General features: G+C 38.2%; 1 protein-coding gene across 1 annotated transcript in view; it reads right to left on the bottom strand.

Moving 5' to 3' along the window:
• LOC126416431 (little elongation complex subunit 2-like) overlaps nt 1–18,399 on the bottom strand; it is a 221,806-nt gene that overhangs the window by 30,951 nt on the left and 172,456 nt on the right. Inside the window, exon 9 of the mRNA XM_050084151.1 lies at nt 9,648–10,407. Coding sequence (XP_049940108.1) covers nt 9,648–10,407 — 760 coding nt within the window. The remainder of the gene's footprint in view (nt 1–9,647; nt 10,408–18,399) is intronic.

Genomic DNA, 18,399 nt, shown 5'->3' on the forward strand with positions numbered 1-18,399 from the left:
AATAATTATACGTAATGGTCCTGAAGTGGGTAGTATATTAATTTTACAGTCAATCAGCAAATTTTCTGATGCTTGCTTTTGATACTGCAGAAAACTCAAATGCAGATACATAATTATGAATCAAGGGGAACTTGAGACCGAAGATAGCCCTACAATTATCTGACAGTTCCTCCTCAGAAGTGGCAAGTGTACAGCAAGCATAATTCTCATCAGTACACAAACCTTCGGTGTCTAATAACTTAAGAAGTGTGAATCTACAGCAGCAGAGGTAACTGAATGCCCAGAATTAGATGATCCAAATAGTAATAATAATAATAATAATAATAATATGGCAATTTACAATCAGTTGCAGCTGCTGAAAACAAAGTGTATTAGATAATAAGAATCAAGGGAAAAGCTATCTTGTACATGTAAACATCCCGAATAATGTGGAGCCAGAACCATTGGATGAAGGAAAATGAAATAACAATGAAGTGTGCTACAAAAGGCAAAGCAGATCCTTCTGAATGGAAAAGGAATGCAGCTAAAATTTCTAGAATGAAAGGCAAAGAATCTAAATGTACTGTGGATGATAAAAAAGGAGAATAAATAGAACTAACAAGAGAACCTTGGAAAATGGGGCCATGACGCCCACTGAAATTCTGTTGCAAATCAAGGAACAAGAGAATTCATTCTTCAACATCTGAGGAGAAATGTAGTAAAATATTTCATACCTCTGGGGAAATATGACTGAATTTTTTGACAGGGGAGGCTTTGGAGCTACAATTACAGGGGTGGTATGTCAGCACTAGATGGTGGACCAGACTGAACCTTTGGAGGAGCAGGAATCTCCACAACATCAGCTTTTTCTGACGTTCTGGGAGGAGGTATGGGCTTCAAAGTAACTGCAGTACCCCACGTGCATTGACAAAAGCAGGTACTTGTTGACTGATATGGAGGAGGGAACCAGATAGCATGGTCTTCGGTCACATTGGATTAGGGAGGGATGGGGAAGGAAGTCGGTTGTGCCCTTTCAAAGGAACCACCCCAGCATTTGCCTGAAGTGATTCAGGGAAATCACAGAAAACCTAAACCAGGATGGCCGGACAAGGGTTTGAACCATCGTCCTCCTGAATGCGAATCCAGTGTGCTAAACAATGCGCTACCTCACTTGGTAAAGCAGGTACCAGTGCTGACACTAACAACATCCATTTGTGTAGCAGCATCGCGGTATTCTGAACTGACTGTTTAAAAGACAGAAGCAAAGGAGGTGGCAAATGTGGACGAAGGGGGGAGGGGATGGGGGCCTGCACACTCTTACAAATCATCTTCGCCTCACCTAAGCTATTTTAATCTCCTGTATCTTCATTCCTTCAAGAAAGACAGTGCAGTTCCTATCCAGATACAGTGATCCCCAGAGCAATACACTCTTCAGAGAAGATGAACAACCGACATCTTCCTGGGCAGCCTTACCACATTTGCTCCAAGTGGCTTCTTTCTCCTTTACAACCAAGAGTAATGTGCAAAAAGTGCTGGTGTTTAAAACGGCACACTTGGTTAGTGACACATGGCTGCACGCTGAAGCAGGGGAAACCTACGTTGACATGCTCTGGAAGTTTCAGGCTGTTGAAAGTCAATGTAATGGAGTCTGATTTGATCATATCGCCATTCACCCTTTTCATGATATTCTGCATGTCAACAATTCTCTCTTGGACCTGCTCAAAATTCAGTTATTCTTTGAGAATGTCCACCAGATCCCCGCATCTCACAACACCTTTGCTGTAATTCAACTTGGTGTGGGCTCATTTCCAATGGCATATTACCCAAGGCTTTTCATTTTTAGCTGGTTCATTGCCTGTTGGGAACTACAAGTTTTGACGAACAGTGTCCCAATGAGCAACTGCTTAACCTATTTTAATGTACATGTAATTCCCTCTACACCCTTTTGAATGTAAAATGGGGAGCCTTTCTCAAATATTCCATATCTACTTTTAACTATCAAAAATTCATTCTGATCTGCAGCAAGCAGTCTGCTTCAAATTACTGAATTATAGGTCACGCAGGATATGGTGGCCAATGTGCGGTGACCAGTTTTCATACAAAGAGCTGGGCGAGTTCATTTGTTTGTTCAGAAGGCGATGCCAACAAGCATTTTCCACCTTTTGGCTGATCAGCAATGACAGAATCAACGCATACACCCCACTATCTTTCTCAAACGATTTTACAGGAACTATTTATTTAGTAATAAAATTTCATTTTCCCTTTACTTGAAGCTTTATATGTCAGGTTAATTATGATGTGCCCATCATTTTGTTAATGGTCATACTTATTGTGATATTTACATGGAAATAAGATACTATGCAAAATTCAAAAAAGTTTGCAATGAAAAACAGGGGTCGCTTTGATTTTGCATCTGGTATATATTACATAACGTGTTGCTGCGTATGAAATGTAGCTAACATACTGAATTTTTCTTCAGACTTGGTTGGTGGTCTCTACCTTTCACCAACTTTGAAAAAATTGATCTGACATAGTGCAATCATTCGTGATTGCACACCGCCTGCAATAAAGCCAGAGTGAAATATCCACAACATTCCTCATATTTCATAAACAGTTCTTGTGATACTGAAATGAGGTTTTGGCAAATGGTGGCACACAAAAAAACTTCATTATCTACCATGTTATTCCACTAATTACAGACTTTTCCTATGAAAGAATGTCATTTTTAAAGGCTGTTGATAGCTGGTGAAATGAGAAACGCTGTGGTTTTTGGGACAACATGAGTGAAATCATTACACGTTTATTTTGTACTGAGGATGTGCTTTTTCATAAGATACTGACCTTACTTTTCCTCAGTTCCTCACTTAATAAACCACTGTTACATAATTGTGTCTGCACATGTTAGTGAGGTGAGATTGTGTAAATTCCGTTGAGTTTTGGCAAAAGAAGCACATTTTAACATGGTAGCAAGGGAAATGTGTAGGTTTTACTCAAAATTCCCCATTCATGACTCTTCTCTTAAAGTTACAAATGGCTGACAAACCAGGTGAAAATAAATTACTGCATTTTTCATGGAAATCTTTTTAGTTGCCAACCATAGAATAGGTGACAGATAATTTTGAATGGTCACCATGCAAGGCTGGGCATGGGGGCCCTGCTTAATATTTACCAAAAATGCGAGTGCAGGCTTCAGTTTAGAACGGAATTTCCCCTACAGCGCTCTGGGCAACCCTCCACCACTGCCACTGTCCCCACACTTTCCCAGCTGACTGTGCGTTCCACTGGCAGGAGAAGAAAATTTTGAGGGGTTAATCTCAGCCCCATAAGCAGCTAGGGAAATTTGGATTGATGCAGACAGAGCATCGCCTGCCTTATACAACAGAGGTGTAGCATTTTCCTCAGAGGTTGCCTGCTAATGACTGTTCTGCCTCAACTGTCACATATCCCATTGTCAGGCAGCATACTTTCAGATTGAGGTTTTTCTATATAAAGGATTTTACCAGCTTTGCGATGTGGGCAGTCCAGCCTAGTTCCCCGTTCCGTCTGCCACATAATGTTCCACTGCTGGGTCATAAAGTGGTCACTAAAGCATGCCCAGAGCTGACGATGACAGAGAACTGGTGGCACTACCAGTCTCCAGCTCAGGAACACTGGGGTCACCAAGCCCATACCCAGAAAATTAATGCTGAGCCCCTGAGGGCCAAAGAAAGATGAACTGGATCTCTGTTTCTCTTATGAGTTACATAATATTTACGAGTGTCAGTAAAATCCTTACCAGAAGTAGAAAGAGGGCAATATAGAAGAAATCAGGTGATAAAAAGGCACCTGAAGCTGCAACATATTGTGTATTTACTAAGGATGTAAAGGTAGGGCAGTTAGCGCATGCAACCCAGACCAGTTAGCTTCATTTTAAACAGAAGCTGGAATGTCAATATTTCATAGTTAATAATTTAGCAGAACTTCTAGTGGTGAGTTATAATTTGCATTGGCTAGGGTTACCGTAGTTGTAACTTTCATTACAGATTTTTTAGGCACAAAGATAAAAGACTGCAATAAAAGAAAAACTAATAATGTACAGAAAGTTCTGGTTAAGAACTCCGAATTATTTAGGAATAAAGGAGAAGACCCACTGAAAAGCAGAAGTGCTGGCTCACTGACAGGTGAACAAACAAAAGGTACAAACTTAGCTAGCTTTCAGAATGTAATTCCTTTAATGCTTGTAGGAGAGACATGCACACAAACACACACAGGCATGTGCATGTGTGTGAGCATGTGTGTGTTTGTGTGCAAGTCTCTCCTACAAGTGTGAAAAAGAAATTTCATTCCGAACGCTACCTAAGTCTGTACCTTTTGCCTGTGCACCTATAGATGACACAGCGCTTTTGCCTTTCAGCGAGTCATGCCCTTTATTCCTAAATAATTTGTAAAAGAATAACCAAGACATTTTATAATGCTGGGTATTATGCACAGAACCAAAATGTTCTTCCCTCCAATATTTTACAACATTGGAGCACAGCAAGTGGCAAGACATTCAGAAATATTTACTTGAAGAACATGCCCAAATAGAATGTGATAGGGTAAATTCCATAATTGAACACAGGAATAGGAATAAACGACGAGACTGGTGTGTGACGGATGTTATTGGCTCTGAAGTATAATCCACATGTGGGTGTTCACTAAAAACTGGATTAGGAAGAGGACTGGAAATTACTTCCCAGATGTCCCAATACAGTCACCAAGAATATAAAAAATCTGTACACTTGACCGCTTGCAATTTTCACAAAAAAGTATCATAATTCAACGTCTCAAAAATCAGTCATTCCAAGAGATTATTGTCCTTTTTATGAAGGTCCTCTTAAAAAATAGGATCATGTGAACTGTGGGAAAAACATGAAGGACTTTTCCTTGTCCATTAGTTGTGTGAAAAGACTTTAAATTCAAATTAAATTTGTTTTATGTGCTGCATGCTCAGTTCTCTTACAAACATTAAAAAATATTTGAATGCAGAACTCCCATCTTCTGTTTGTTACTCTAGCTTCAACTCATATACTGTCCTCCTACCATTTCAGATTGAAAGCAAGCACAGTACTTACAACTGTGTTACCTGTAATCTCCTTTTCCTTCTTACACCTCCCGTTTCATCTCTATTTGCTATCATCCTTACAACAGGTAACCTGCCCCTCATTTTGTATCTTCCCCAACCTAGCCTTTTATCTCTAAGGAAGGCATTTAAGAGTTCCAAAAGGTAAGATCATTTGCTTTGCTTTGTTGCAAAATCTTTTATCTTGTTAAATAAGGTCATAAACATCATAAAACTGCCGAATGATATATGAAGCAGATACTGTTACTTTAGTTTATGTCTCATAATCTCTTTACAGTGGTATGACTTGTATAAACTGTGTGTATTTGAAAGGTGGTTTTTAACATAATTTTTTTTTTTTATATGAGGTTTTGCTGTCTTAATTTTGATGCATGATTGCCTGCATCAGAATCCAGCACACACACTGATCTTCATGCTTCTGCATGACTCAAAAGGAAAATTCACTTGAGAAAAGTAAAAAAATGTGTGAAAACAGAATGCCCAGCCATTACATACCTCAAGGAGGTGAAATTCTACATACTGCCAACAGATACACACACAAAAAAGCAAGGCAAATGATCTTACTCTTTGAAACTGTTAGTCCCTTCCTCAGAGAGAAAACAGTATGTTGGGGTGGTATGAAATAAAGAGGCAGGTCACTTGTTGTGAGGATGACTGGAAAAGGGATATGAAAGAGGGTACACGATGTCAAAGATAGTACATTGGTAAGTAGTGTGCCAGCTTCAGACCAGAGATGATATGAGAGATGTAAGGTAAAGCTGAAATGAGAGGAAAAGAGAACTGGGAAGAATTTATATTTAAAAAATAAATTGAAGGTGGAGGGTGTACATTAAAGGAGAGTACATCCAGAGGGTCACAAAAGGAGGAAGTTCTTATGTCCTGAGTTCAGAAAAACTAATACACAGTAGGAGAATCCAAATGTTCTGTGTCATATAGCAGTTACTAAAGTCCCATGAGCCATGCTGTAAAACAGGTCCAGAAAATAGGTACTGGGTGACCACAGGCACACAGTTCTGAGTCCATTCAAGCACTCAACCAGTCTACTGGTGGTCACTCCAATATGAAAACCCATACTTGTCAGGTTTTACAGAAGGAAGTATTGTTGGACAAGGAAACTTGGCTTAAGAATGATGGTCCAGGAATGTCATATAATTTAACATGGACGTTACAAAGATTAGGAGAGAAATGGAAGGTGACAAGAGAGTGGTGTGGGAAGGATATCAGGGAGAGAGGAAATTGTTTCAGGGCTTAACTTCAGGAAGTTGCAGCCATGCTTGATGGTGACTGAGGTGTGGTTGGTATTGGGTAACAAGGGAGATGCTTCCAGGTACTCTTTGAAAGAAGAAGAAGAAGAAGAAGAAGAAGAAGAAGTGGAATCTGTATTTGCTGGAGGGTGACAGGAGGGGACTGCACAGTAGATTTGTTTGTGGACATCATGCAAGAGATAGTTGAGGGTGGGGAAAGCCTGCGTATTCTGGCCTGAGCTGTTGGGGTTGTGTGCATGAGGTATGCTTACATGTGTGAATGAATGGTGTATGTTTCTCTTTTTCCGACGAAGGCTGAGGATGAAAGCTTATGTGTAAGTATCTTTTAACTGTGCCTATCTGCAATTTATATTGTTATCTTTACAGTAAGCTGTAGTATCTTTTCCTACATTGTTGATATTTCTGCCTGGAATTTCCATTCTTTGGTTTTGGACTTTGAGGTGAGTATAGGGAGAAGCAACATTCTAGGGCTGAGATACCATACTTATGTTGGATGTCTGCATAGGTGAAGTCAAATTGATAATTACAAGGAGTATTCCGGGTGATAGACGGAAGATAGATGCATGAGAAAGAATCTGAGAATTCCACGATGTGGCTGGTGTCTTTTATGTACAATGGAAGGCTCTGCATGATGGGTTGGAGGTGCTAGTCTTACAGTGTTCAGATGCATTTCATAGAAGCTTTGAAGCCTCCTGCAACGAGACAGTCGGGGTGGTTATTTTAGCAATTTCTGAAAGTAGGGAGAAGATAGAAGTACACAGCTCATGAGGGGTAAGGATCCTATGGAGGCTCTAGCGAGTTTTTGTGAGTGGTCTCGGGTTTTTACGATTTATACATTTCAACTGGGAGGAAGGAATGGGGGTCATCTGTAGCAATTTTGTATGTTCATGCGTGTGAGAGCTGACACAGCCCCTCTGACACACACTTCCCACAGACAAGCACCACAACAGTGGTGCCTCAGTATGCAAGGAGGATGGCAGTGAGTGGTCTGCCTTCAGGTAAAGGGTAGCTGAGGATTGGCTTGAATAATGTTTGGGGTTTTGGTGATATACTTCAGAAAGGACTGAGATGTATTGCTGGGACTTGCACATCTCTGTGCTTTCCTTCTAATTCTTAAACCTACTACTCAATACACTTCTCATTTCCCTTCTTCTTTATTTCATCTTTACCTCTGAATCAGTAATAATATCTATGCTGAAGTTGACAAAATGGTTACCACTGTAGTACCCTTGATCTCTTACACTTCTTGACACCTTCCCTTTCATGTTTGTTTCCTTTCCAAGTGGGGGTCTGAATATCCTGCCATTCTTCCTTCTCATCCCCAACATGTACTTCTATTTTCCCCAATTAAGAGGCTCAAGAGCAACAATAGATTTTTTTATGTTTTTATATTATGTCTATCTGCAGTATTTGTAGAGAGTGGAGTGTGTGTGTGTGTGTGTGTGTGTGTGGGGGGGGGGGGGGGGACGACACTTGATCTATTTACTTTGGCAGAAGAGGGCATTGTAGCACAGAAAGCTTGGGTCAGGAATGCTTAAACTATCCACATATTATTTTATATTCCGGGCAACCACAGCTGTTGAAAGGCATGATGTTAGGAAGAATCTGTTCACAGCCGGTAAAACTGTTGTTTATTAAAACACAACCAGTTTCATGGCTTAAAGCCACATCATCAGGTGAACAATGTTAAAAGATCATAGGATACCCATTGCTTCCTAGTCAAAATTTACTATTCAGAGAATATCATCAATACTATGGTGAGTGAAGGATAAAGAAGTGCCATATTCTTAAAAAATTTGCCTGATCAGTATGACAGCACTAGCAGATCAGTGCAGGGCACGGCAAAAGTGGCCTGCACAAACGAGAAAGAGTGTTTCTTTATCGTTCGTGCAGGCTGCTTTTGCCTTGTCCTGCACTGGGCAGTCCTGCTGTCATACTAACGCAGGCAAATTTTTAAGAATGGGGCACTACCTCTTTACCTTCCGCTCGCCACAGTATTGATAATATTTTCTGAATAGTAAATTTTGACTAGGAGTGATGGATATGCCTATGATCTTTTTACACTGTTCACCGGATGATGCAGCTTAAAGCCACAAAACTAGTCATGTTTTTATTAAAACAATTTTACCAGCTGTGAGTGGAGTTCTTACAATGTTCACCTGATGATGCGGCTTAAAGCCATGAAGCCGGTCGTGTTTTAATAAACAACTACTTTACCAGCTGTGAGCGGAGTTCTACCTAACATCATGCTGAAACTATTCAACTGTAAAGTAACAAAGGGATACGGATACTTCCAGTAAAAAAGCTGTACTGTGCTAACGGAATCATTTTTGGGTGGTCTATCTCAAGTCTCTGATTAAAAAACATTAAGCATCTCCTGCAGTTGCTTCTAATTCTTAGTGATTGAATCAAAACATATAGGATTATTAGAAGTCTAATTGAAGTATTGATTTAGATTTTTACTTTTTAAAATTCAATGTTCTCAATATGGTGACCATCATCTAATTACTAGGTCCTGATATTAGCGTATAGTCATGATAAGAGTGCCGCTCTGAATTAAATATCCTGCTAATAGAGACCCACTGATTCTCAACATAATATCAATTATTTGAAAGCAATGACTGTGATAAATACAGCAATTGAGTGGGAGAAGCTTCAAAATAAATTACATTTTGTTACTTATTGTTAACACTGTCATTTCTATGTGTTGAATGCATGCTGTGATATTCATAAACAGCATGAAACACAACAGTATACTGTCAAGCAGTCAGATGATCAGCACAGAACTATACCAAAGGGTTGGTAGCAAGAATAATAGAAAAGGGTTGCAGCCTCAAAATGTCCACAAAGAAGCATACCTAAATTTGTACCAGATCTAATCTGAATGATAATTATGCAAATAGGTCCAATTTACCTTTTTCCCTGCATTATTAAGAAGACATAATTTAGAACAGTCATATAATCCAATTAAAAAGATACTGCAGTGGTTATTTATGATTACCATAATCTTGTGGCAAAATATGAATGCATTTAATGCCACACACTGTAAATAATGCAAGGAGTAATGGTAAGCACTCTTGCCATATAGTTGAGGGATAAGATGGTAGACAGGAAATAAACAAGACTGAAAATACTACAGGGCAGGAACATATATTCAACAAAAATTAAATCAATGATGTTTCTTGTTTTCCAGTTCTACTTTTCCTTGGTTTCTCAGTTGCCTGACATAGCATACTTTCACCAACAATTTTCTAGGGAAAAGATTTATAAAGAAAAAGTTATAAAAATGATGTTCTACTAACCCTCACAGAATCTTGCTTGCTTCGCACAAGCATCACTATGGGCCTGTAGCCGCTTTCACTTTTCAGAAAATTGGCTCTTGTTTCCTCTTGGCTGTCTTTCTCAAGCATCAACTTCCACAGTCTGTAAGATACACTGAAGTTTGACATCAAATTAGCTCTCTTACTATGGTCTTCTGACGTGTGTTTTTCTTCTTCGGATATGTTTCCATTGGTACTGGGACTCGATTTCTCTAGTTCATGTGCTGCACAGCTTGCAGTAGCAGAAACATTCAACATATTATGCTTTGACTGTTTTCCATAGGTTTTTATTTGTTTTTGAACACTTGCACTTGCATTCTTATTAACACTTGCACTTGCGTTCTTATTATCACATGTCTTGTTATCACATGACTCAATTTCACTTCTATCAGAACACTGTGATTTTCTTCTTTCTTCTGGATTCCTAGTTCGATTTAGTTTTGGAACTGACTGACGCGTCACCTTCTTTTTCTTCTGTGTGTGATGTTCTCTGGTGCTGTCATCATCACTACAAGCAATGAAGAGTCTTTCAGTTGATGAATCTGAAGGACACTGATCATCTTCCTCTGATGACTCCAAAAGTTTTTCGTCATTTTCATTTTCACTTTCTGCGCCATCCTTTTTACATATGAGTTCAGGACTTTTGCTTTGCAACTCATTTTCAGCTTTCTCTGCTGATGTATTTTGTGCAGATTTTGTTGGTGATGCACTTTTACTGCCTACAGATGCAGTAACTGTGGGCCTGGAAATTAATAATCACAAATCATGATTTCCTCAAAACATGTCAATCAAAATGATGCTAAAAACAGCAGGTTTTAGAATGAAATTTTCACTCTGCAGTGGAGTGTACACTGGTGTGAAACTTCCTGGCAGATTAAAATTGTGTGCCAGTAAGCTTCATAGCTTTTATTACATACAATCAATGACAAAATATAACTAAAAATATCTTGGTAAACGGATAATAATGCATTATATTTAAAGATTTTGCTACAGCACCTCTGGGGGAGAGGGTGAGAGGAGTTGAAGTACAGGGAACAGGATGAGGGGGTGGGGGAGTTTGAGGAGGAGTTGGGTTGGTTGGTTGGTTGTTTTGGGGAAGGAGACCAGACAGCGTGGTCATTGGTCTCATCGGATTTAGGGAAGGGTGGGGAAGGAAGTCGGCCGTGCCCTTTCAGAGGAACCATCCCAGCATTTGCCTGGAATGAATTAGGGAAATCACGGAAAACCTAAATCAGGATGGCCGGACGCGGGATTGAACCGTCGTCCTCCCGAATGCGAGTCCAGTGTCTAACCACTGCGCCACCTCGCTCGGTAGGAGTTGGGTGAGAGGGGAAAGTGTGGAGATGGAAAGGGAGGGGGGAGACGAAAAAGGAGGGGAAATGGGAGAAGGAGAAAAAGATGAAATAGAAATGTCAAAAGCCTGGGCCTTCCTCTCTCGTGAAATAGACTGCACGGCACAGAACAACGTTGAGACAGCAGACTCACAGGACAGTACTTGTAATCTCCATCTGGCCACCCAGATAACTTGTCAACGGATAAAGACACAACTTCAATGTCAAAAGCCAACTGTGCACTAATATGATGAGCCACCTCATATTTATTGTAAGAACAAAGAGTATCATTGTGTTTCAGTCACTCACATCACATGCATCTATAATGAAGCGATCCTCCCTGCAGGCTCCTCACTGGGTATCCGGTGGTTCCTCTTAATACAATGCGAATTAGGATAGATTGTTACTCAACAACTGAGCAGCAGACAGACATATTTAAAAGTGTAATGTCCCTGTCTGCTTCTCAATGCCTCCTCTCTGTATGATGGGCAGTAATCTATCCCATTTCATACCGTTATTCCACCTCAGACTTTCCATTGTTTGGTTCCTCCAAATACAAGCATTCATGAGACGGCTCTTTTTGAATATAAATTCATCCATATCAATGCTCATATTATTGTTTCCTATCATTGCTTGAGGCTCATCTCTCTTACATTCTTTCATGTTTTTTGTTGTGTTCCATGCTCCTTTATATGTTCTCAAACCTCTTCATATGTCTTCCTTGCCACTCCTAATCCTGCCTCAGTCATCACTTGCACTGCTATATTGAATGTCACTCTGAGTAGAAGTCAGTTCCTATCTCTCCAATGGAACTTCAACAGTTCACACCTTCGAATGTGTTTTACAATAAATTTAATGATAGGAGTATAGATGTATGTGATTTTACTGAAAAATTGAATTACAGTGATGCAGTCAAATAGGTTGATGTCAAAATTGCAAAAATTAATTAGTGAAAATTAGTGTGTAGTCAATGGTTCTAAGAAGAGAAAATAACTGCCTACAGCACACAAAAGTGTTTCTAAGGTTGAAGCAAACCATGCATGAACTGCCAGAAGACAAAGCTAAAAATCATCAAAATGGAAAAAAGCGCAAAAATGTCACCTAAAATAAACAAGGTTTGTGAATATGAGCAAATTTATTGTCATTTCTTACAGTAACAATATTCCAGTGACTGGCTCAGAACAAAAGTTGAAATCGAGTGTCAAAAAGTGAACATTGTTAGAAAAAGTTACATTTAATGTGCCAAAGTCAAAATTTCCAAGAACCACACACAAAAGCACCAAGTGATAAAAGATGCAATCAGTGATAGGAGACATATGAAAGAAATTGTAAAAATATATCAATGAAAATAATCAATTTTTGAAAATATAATGCAACTGGATAGTTAAAAAAATCTACTCACGATGCAGTGGCAGGAGAACACACATTGCATGCTTTTGGAGCCAGTGACTCCTCCTCCTGGCAGAAGGGCTAAAGGGGCAGGAAAAGAGGTGAAGGAAAAGGACTGGTGAGGTTTAGGAAATGGGTAGTTCCTATAAACACCATTATAGTAGTCAATGGTAGTGATGAAGTAGTCAATGAGATCTACAATCTGTTTAATAATGATCATCCAAATATAAAATTCACTACAGAAAGAGAAAACGATAGTAAAACTAACTTCTAAAGCAGGTAACAAACTAGTCTTAAACATAAACAGAAAGCAAGCTCCCCATTCGTGAAACATTCTGCCACCTCGTAAGATATAAGCATGCATACTTCCATAGCATGACAGGGTGCTAAGAACACCCATTTCTGCTGGTAACTTTAACAATGAAGTAAATACATTGAAATCGGTAGCTCTAAGTAATGGATGCTAAGAACAATATTATGAAAAGGAAAGATGCTACTTACCATGTAGCGGAGATGATGAGTGCAGATGGGCACAACAAAAAGACTATCACTAATAAAGCTTTCGGCCATTAAGGCCTTCGTCAAGAATAGACGAGACGCACACACACACACACACACACACACACACACACACACACACACACACACACACAAGCAACTCACATATGAGTGTATGTATGTGTGTGTGTGTGTGTGTGTGTTGTCTATTGTTGATGAAGGCCTTAATAGCCGAAAGCTGTGTGTGTGTGTGTGTGTGTGTGTGTGTGTGTGTGTGTGTTGTCTATTGTTGACGAAGGTCTTAATGGCCGAAAGCTTTATTTGTGACAGCCCAACTGTGACTCAGCATCTTCGCTATATGGTGAGTAATGCCTTTTGTTTTCATAATATTGTTGCATTCCATCAGGGATTTTCCATTGTTGGATATTAAGAACACCTAGTTGACAATATCTTACAGAAATAGAAAAAAGCTAAAGCATATAGGGTGAATCAAAAGACAAAAGTATTAAAAAACCAGATACATAAGTTTTCGATACGTATGTAGTATCTCAGACAAAATAAACAATGTATTTAAGAAAAGTAATGTGATGTTAGCTTTCCAAACTGAAAAACTGCAATAATACTACAAAGGACTTAGGTGTAAAAAAGTCAATACATGACCAACCAGGTGTCTGCAGAATTAACTGTCAGAAACACACACAACAATCACACACTTCAGCTCTAGGCTTCCATCTTAAAGCTTGTAACCATACAATATGCACCACTGATTAAATATGAAAATACTGCAGCAAGCAAAAAACAGATTTAGTATGAACCTTCTGGAGGAAATAGAAATCTTTTGTAACTTTAAAAAAACATCCTAATGATGTTCTCAATGAACAAAAAGATTTGAAAAATAAAGCCGCCTTACAGTATTTTTCTGATGTCTTTCGCTCCTGGTTCTATTTCATTACTCATGTTCTCGAATTCTATCACTACTCCCCCACCCCCCCAAATTCCAATAGGCTTGTCTTCATGATAAAGCTTATGGCTTAGTTGTTTTATAATATAGAGAGATTGCCTTACATACAGGTGACAAGTTTTATCTAATGTTTCAATGGCAACACGTGATGTTAATGACACTTTTATTATACATGATTTTCCTATACTCCCTGTTATGTTTCTTCAATATGCAACTGCACTAAACATGGATTGTATTATGGTTCGTTATTCACGTCCTAAGTAATTACTGCTGTTCACCATAAAATGTTACTTAATATCCAAATGATTTACTAGTCATGGTATGCACGTATTAGGGTGAGGGGGTTGTCATATCTCCAAATAATACAATGTTACATCACATAAATTTTTTACTATGAGGCTCACTATTAATGTACCCTACCTACTCCTTCATTGTTCTTTTAATGATCTTCCCCCCTTCAGTTTATTACACAGGTATGTATATGTGTACCCTATTAATATTATTATATAGGTCTCAAGTGTTAAAAAGTAGCATAGTATTAATTTCTTGCTTTCACTGTAATGTATTTAAGAAGTTAGCTTTCATTGTGAATCTGTTGTACAGCATTCAGCAGTTTCAAGAGTTATTTTTAACTCATGGTCTTGTGAGCCAATGTTTTATTACAGGGACAAATTACAACAGCTTCCATTTAATTATGAGGGTGGTTTGAAAAGTTCTCGGAATCATCACAAGAGGTCAGAACTAGCCCACCGAATTGTTTGTGTGATATTCATTGGACTGTTTCCTGTAAGCACGGGCCACGTCAGTGCTCTTGGAAGAGAGCTGTGGTGGTGATGTGGTTCTGTTGTTCCCGCGTAGTAATTTGTGAAGTTAGGAAAAAAATCAAGATTCAAGCAGTGATTAAGTACTTTGTAAAGAAAGCTATGAAAAAGGACATTCATGCCGATTTCCAGAATACACTGGGGACTCTGCTCCTTCATATTCAACTGTTGCCAAATGGACAAATTAATTTAAATATGGATGGGAGAGCTTAGGTGATGACCCGTGCAGTGGTCGGCCAAGATGTGTCATTATTCCAGACATCACTGCAAAAGTGCACAAAATGATCACGGAGGTACGACGATTGAAAGTGCGTAAAATTGCTCACGCTTGCCAGATGTTGTCCTAAAGGGTATATCACATTTTAACTGAAGAATTAGAAATGAAAAAATTATCTCCAAGATGGGTGCCGCAACTCTTGATGCGCACTCGCACACGTGCCGTCACTGTGGCAAAATTACATGAACTAGGGTATGAATTGTTGCCAGACCCGCCTTATTCACCTGGTATGCCTCCGTCAAACTTGCCTCTCTTCCCAAAACTGAAAATTATTTTGGTGCATGAAGATTCACATCAAGCGAAGAATTGATAGCCAGAGTTGACAACTATTTTAAGTGCCTGGAGGAAACTCATTTTGGAAATGGGATGAAGGCACCGGAACATCGTTGGACCAAGGGCATTAATCAACAAGGAGACTACATTGAAAAATAAAAAAAAGTTTCTGTGATGTAAGTACTTTTTTCCTATTCCGTTCCAAGAACTTTTCAAACCACCCTCGTAGATCATATTATGCGAAATGTATGTAACTTCTTTCCTGTTATTTTACATTTAGTATGTTAAAACACTCAGCAATACTATTTTTAACTTTATTATATTTGACATGAACTTCTGGTCAATAAGCTGCCTTTTGTATGAAGTATGTTCTTACTCTCATGATGTAGTTCTCATTGTAATGTTCAATGAGTCATAGGTTTCTTTTTCAAATAAAAGTGTTATTGTCAAGTGCTGTTACGTGCATAATCTTCACATATTGACTCCAGTTGCGTATACACATGACATCATGTGAATACACGTTCATTGTAGACAATATGTAAATTTGGCAATTACATATTCTTCATTAAAGTGTTTGTCATTTCATAACAAATCCTTGATACGGACATTACGCAATATATGTTAGATTTGTCATCTGTTAGCCTAAGGTCTACATTTCGCCCTTGTGTTAGATAAATCATCTGTAGCCCACAGTCTACATTCAATTTAAAGTCTTTAAATCTTTACATACACAAGTACATATTTTGTTTAGCAATCACTTGCCTGGATTAGCCCCCCCCGCCCCACCCCCACCCCAGAAAAAAAAATCTATTTGCCTCTCGAAAATATATTCTTAGTGACTAAGCACCTAATGTCTTTTACCTAAAGTTTGGCAAAGAAAGTTATTCATCATTATCACTATTATATACCTGTGCTACCAACATTCTTTAAAGCCAAATCTGGGCACATGGTTAGTTATGCTGTGGTTATTAACCCCTCCCCCTCCTCTTTTATGGTATTATTATTACTGATATACTAGGCTTTTATTTAAGCACTTTAAATAAACTTTATTTACATATGATGTTTCTCTCTAAATGTAGTCCATATTTTACAATACTGATTCATTACAGTAACTTAGGTGCATATGAACGCAGGGTGACATTTCAACCTACTACTGAACACTGCATTTTAACTCGTTTTTACGTTACAGATACTACTTCTATTATGTTTATGATGTAATTAACGTTTCTTTATATACATCTCATAGAGCATACACAATGATTATGTTACTGTTTAACGTTAGAGTTTTATAACGATTTCTACCTTATAGTGTAAGATCGATGTTATTTGTGTTTGGGGATAACAACTTTGTTTTTCTGTTTGCATGTGAAATTATACCACAAAGACTGTCCAGTACCCTGCGTTCCGCAAGAAACTTATCATCGAGATATTATTGTACCATATGATGAAAAATTCTTTGTAAAGATCTTTGACCAGCTCCTCAATATTTTGTACAATTGGATAACTTATATCTCTGATCGTCTCTTCAGTACTGCTTCTGTTTACGCATGTTATTAGTATCTTTGCCTTTAAAAGTCCTGTGTATTGTATTGAGCATAATCCGTATCACTTCAGGCCGGGGGGTTACCTTCATAGTCTTCGATGTTATTGAATTTAACATATGTTAAAATTCAGGAGTAAGTAAGAAACATGTATCTTTTTTTTGTTTTCTCTAAAAATTTCCTGCCGCAAGATACAGGCCTCCAAAGATGACACTGCGAACACCATTTTGAAGGTGTGAATTTTGGAAAAAAATTTAAAATTCTGTATCTCTGTAAACAGTTCTAAATATTTTGTTATGAGTTTTTTTTTATTTGAAAGATAACTGCCCTATGATTACAATGATATCCTCCTTTTGGACATATCTTTCAAAGCTATTTTACTGTTGCCTTTTGATGTTATTTGTTTATTTATTTATTTTTTTCAAAAATGCCAATCCATAAAAGTTAGATTTTTTTTTCTGTTGACAGAAAGTCCCATGTACTACTATATTCTCTGTAAAGGAGAGCTTTCACTTTTACGTTGGACAGGTTTCACTTTTTAATTTTTTTTTCACACATTCAAGGGTAATGTATGTCTTCACTGAAGTTTGTTTCTTACTGATTTCTTTGTTACAATGTTTATTTCTATTGTCTTTGTTGCAGTTATTTCTTATTACTTTCTTTGTTGCAGTTATTTCTTTTCACTTGCTTTGTTGCAGTTATTTCTTTTCACTTTGTTGCAGTATCTTTGTAATGATTGTTCATTGCTGGCTTCTGTATTGTAGTTGTACAGTGCTAATTTGGTTTACTGATGAGGCTTCTAAGAAATCTGACACCATCCAGTGAGTTCTATGTTTTCGTGAGGAATTTGCCAGTAGACACAGTTGCAGTGTGTTTTGTGAAAAGGACTGTTTGAAATGTTATCTGACTGGGGCCACAACAGAATAAAGTGTGCTGACTATTTGCATATCCATAAAAGAGTGATATCTAAGACAAACAAAAAACAGACTTTGTCCAGGTTTGGGAATAAGTATTCTCATTTGAAGATTCTGCTTCAAAGTGAAGATGTTTCCAGTGATGACTTTTTGTGTTCTAAATGTTTTGACAGAATAACAACAATGATAATACCTGAACAAGGTGAAGCCTCCCATGGTGTAGATGCTGCAGACTTTGCATCAATAGAGGAAGAATTAAATACCCTGAATCAGTCAACTACAGAGGTAGGTGTTAGTCCCATTAAGAAACCGTGGTCAGAGAAGTCAAGTCATAAGCTCTATGCATCAAGAAAGTGCAGAGAAATTACTAAAACTATGGATGAATATGCTACGGTAAAACTGACCACACTTTTCAAAGCAGAAATTCCATCTTCAGAAGAAACTGAACCAAAGCGCCCTTGCAAGGAATTTTTCACAAATATCAATTCAGCTGTTGAATATTGTGCATCCTACAGAGAAAAGATGCAAGTTTAAACTATTATTCCAGAGACATTTTCAAAGAAAACAATTTTGAACCACATTCCATCAGTTGGACTGCTCTCGCCAGAGTGCCAACAAAAAAGACACTATAACTGTAACAGTTGTAGGTCAAAAAGTTGTGAAAGTGAAGAGGTGCATGACTTGCAGTGTTAAAGAAACTTTTGCAATTTATAAGAGCTACCATACAAC

The sequence above is a fragment of the Schistocerca serialis genome, chromosome 8 (assembly GCF_023864345.2).
Source record: "Schistocerca serialis cubense isolate TAMUIC-IGC-003099 chromosome 8, iqSchSeri2.2, whole genome shotgun sequence".
NCBI lineage: Eukaryota > Metazoa > Arthropoda > Insecta > Orthoptera > Acrididae > Schistocerca > Schistocerca serialis.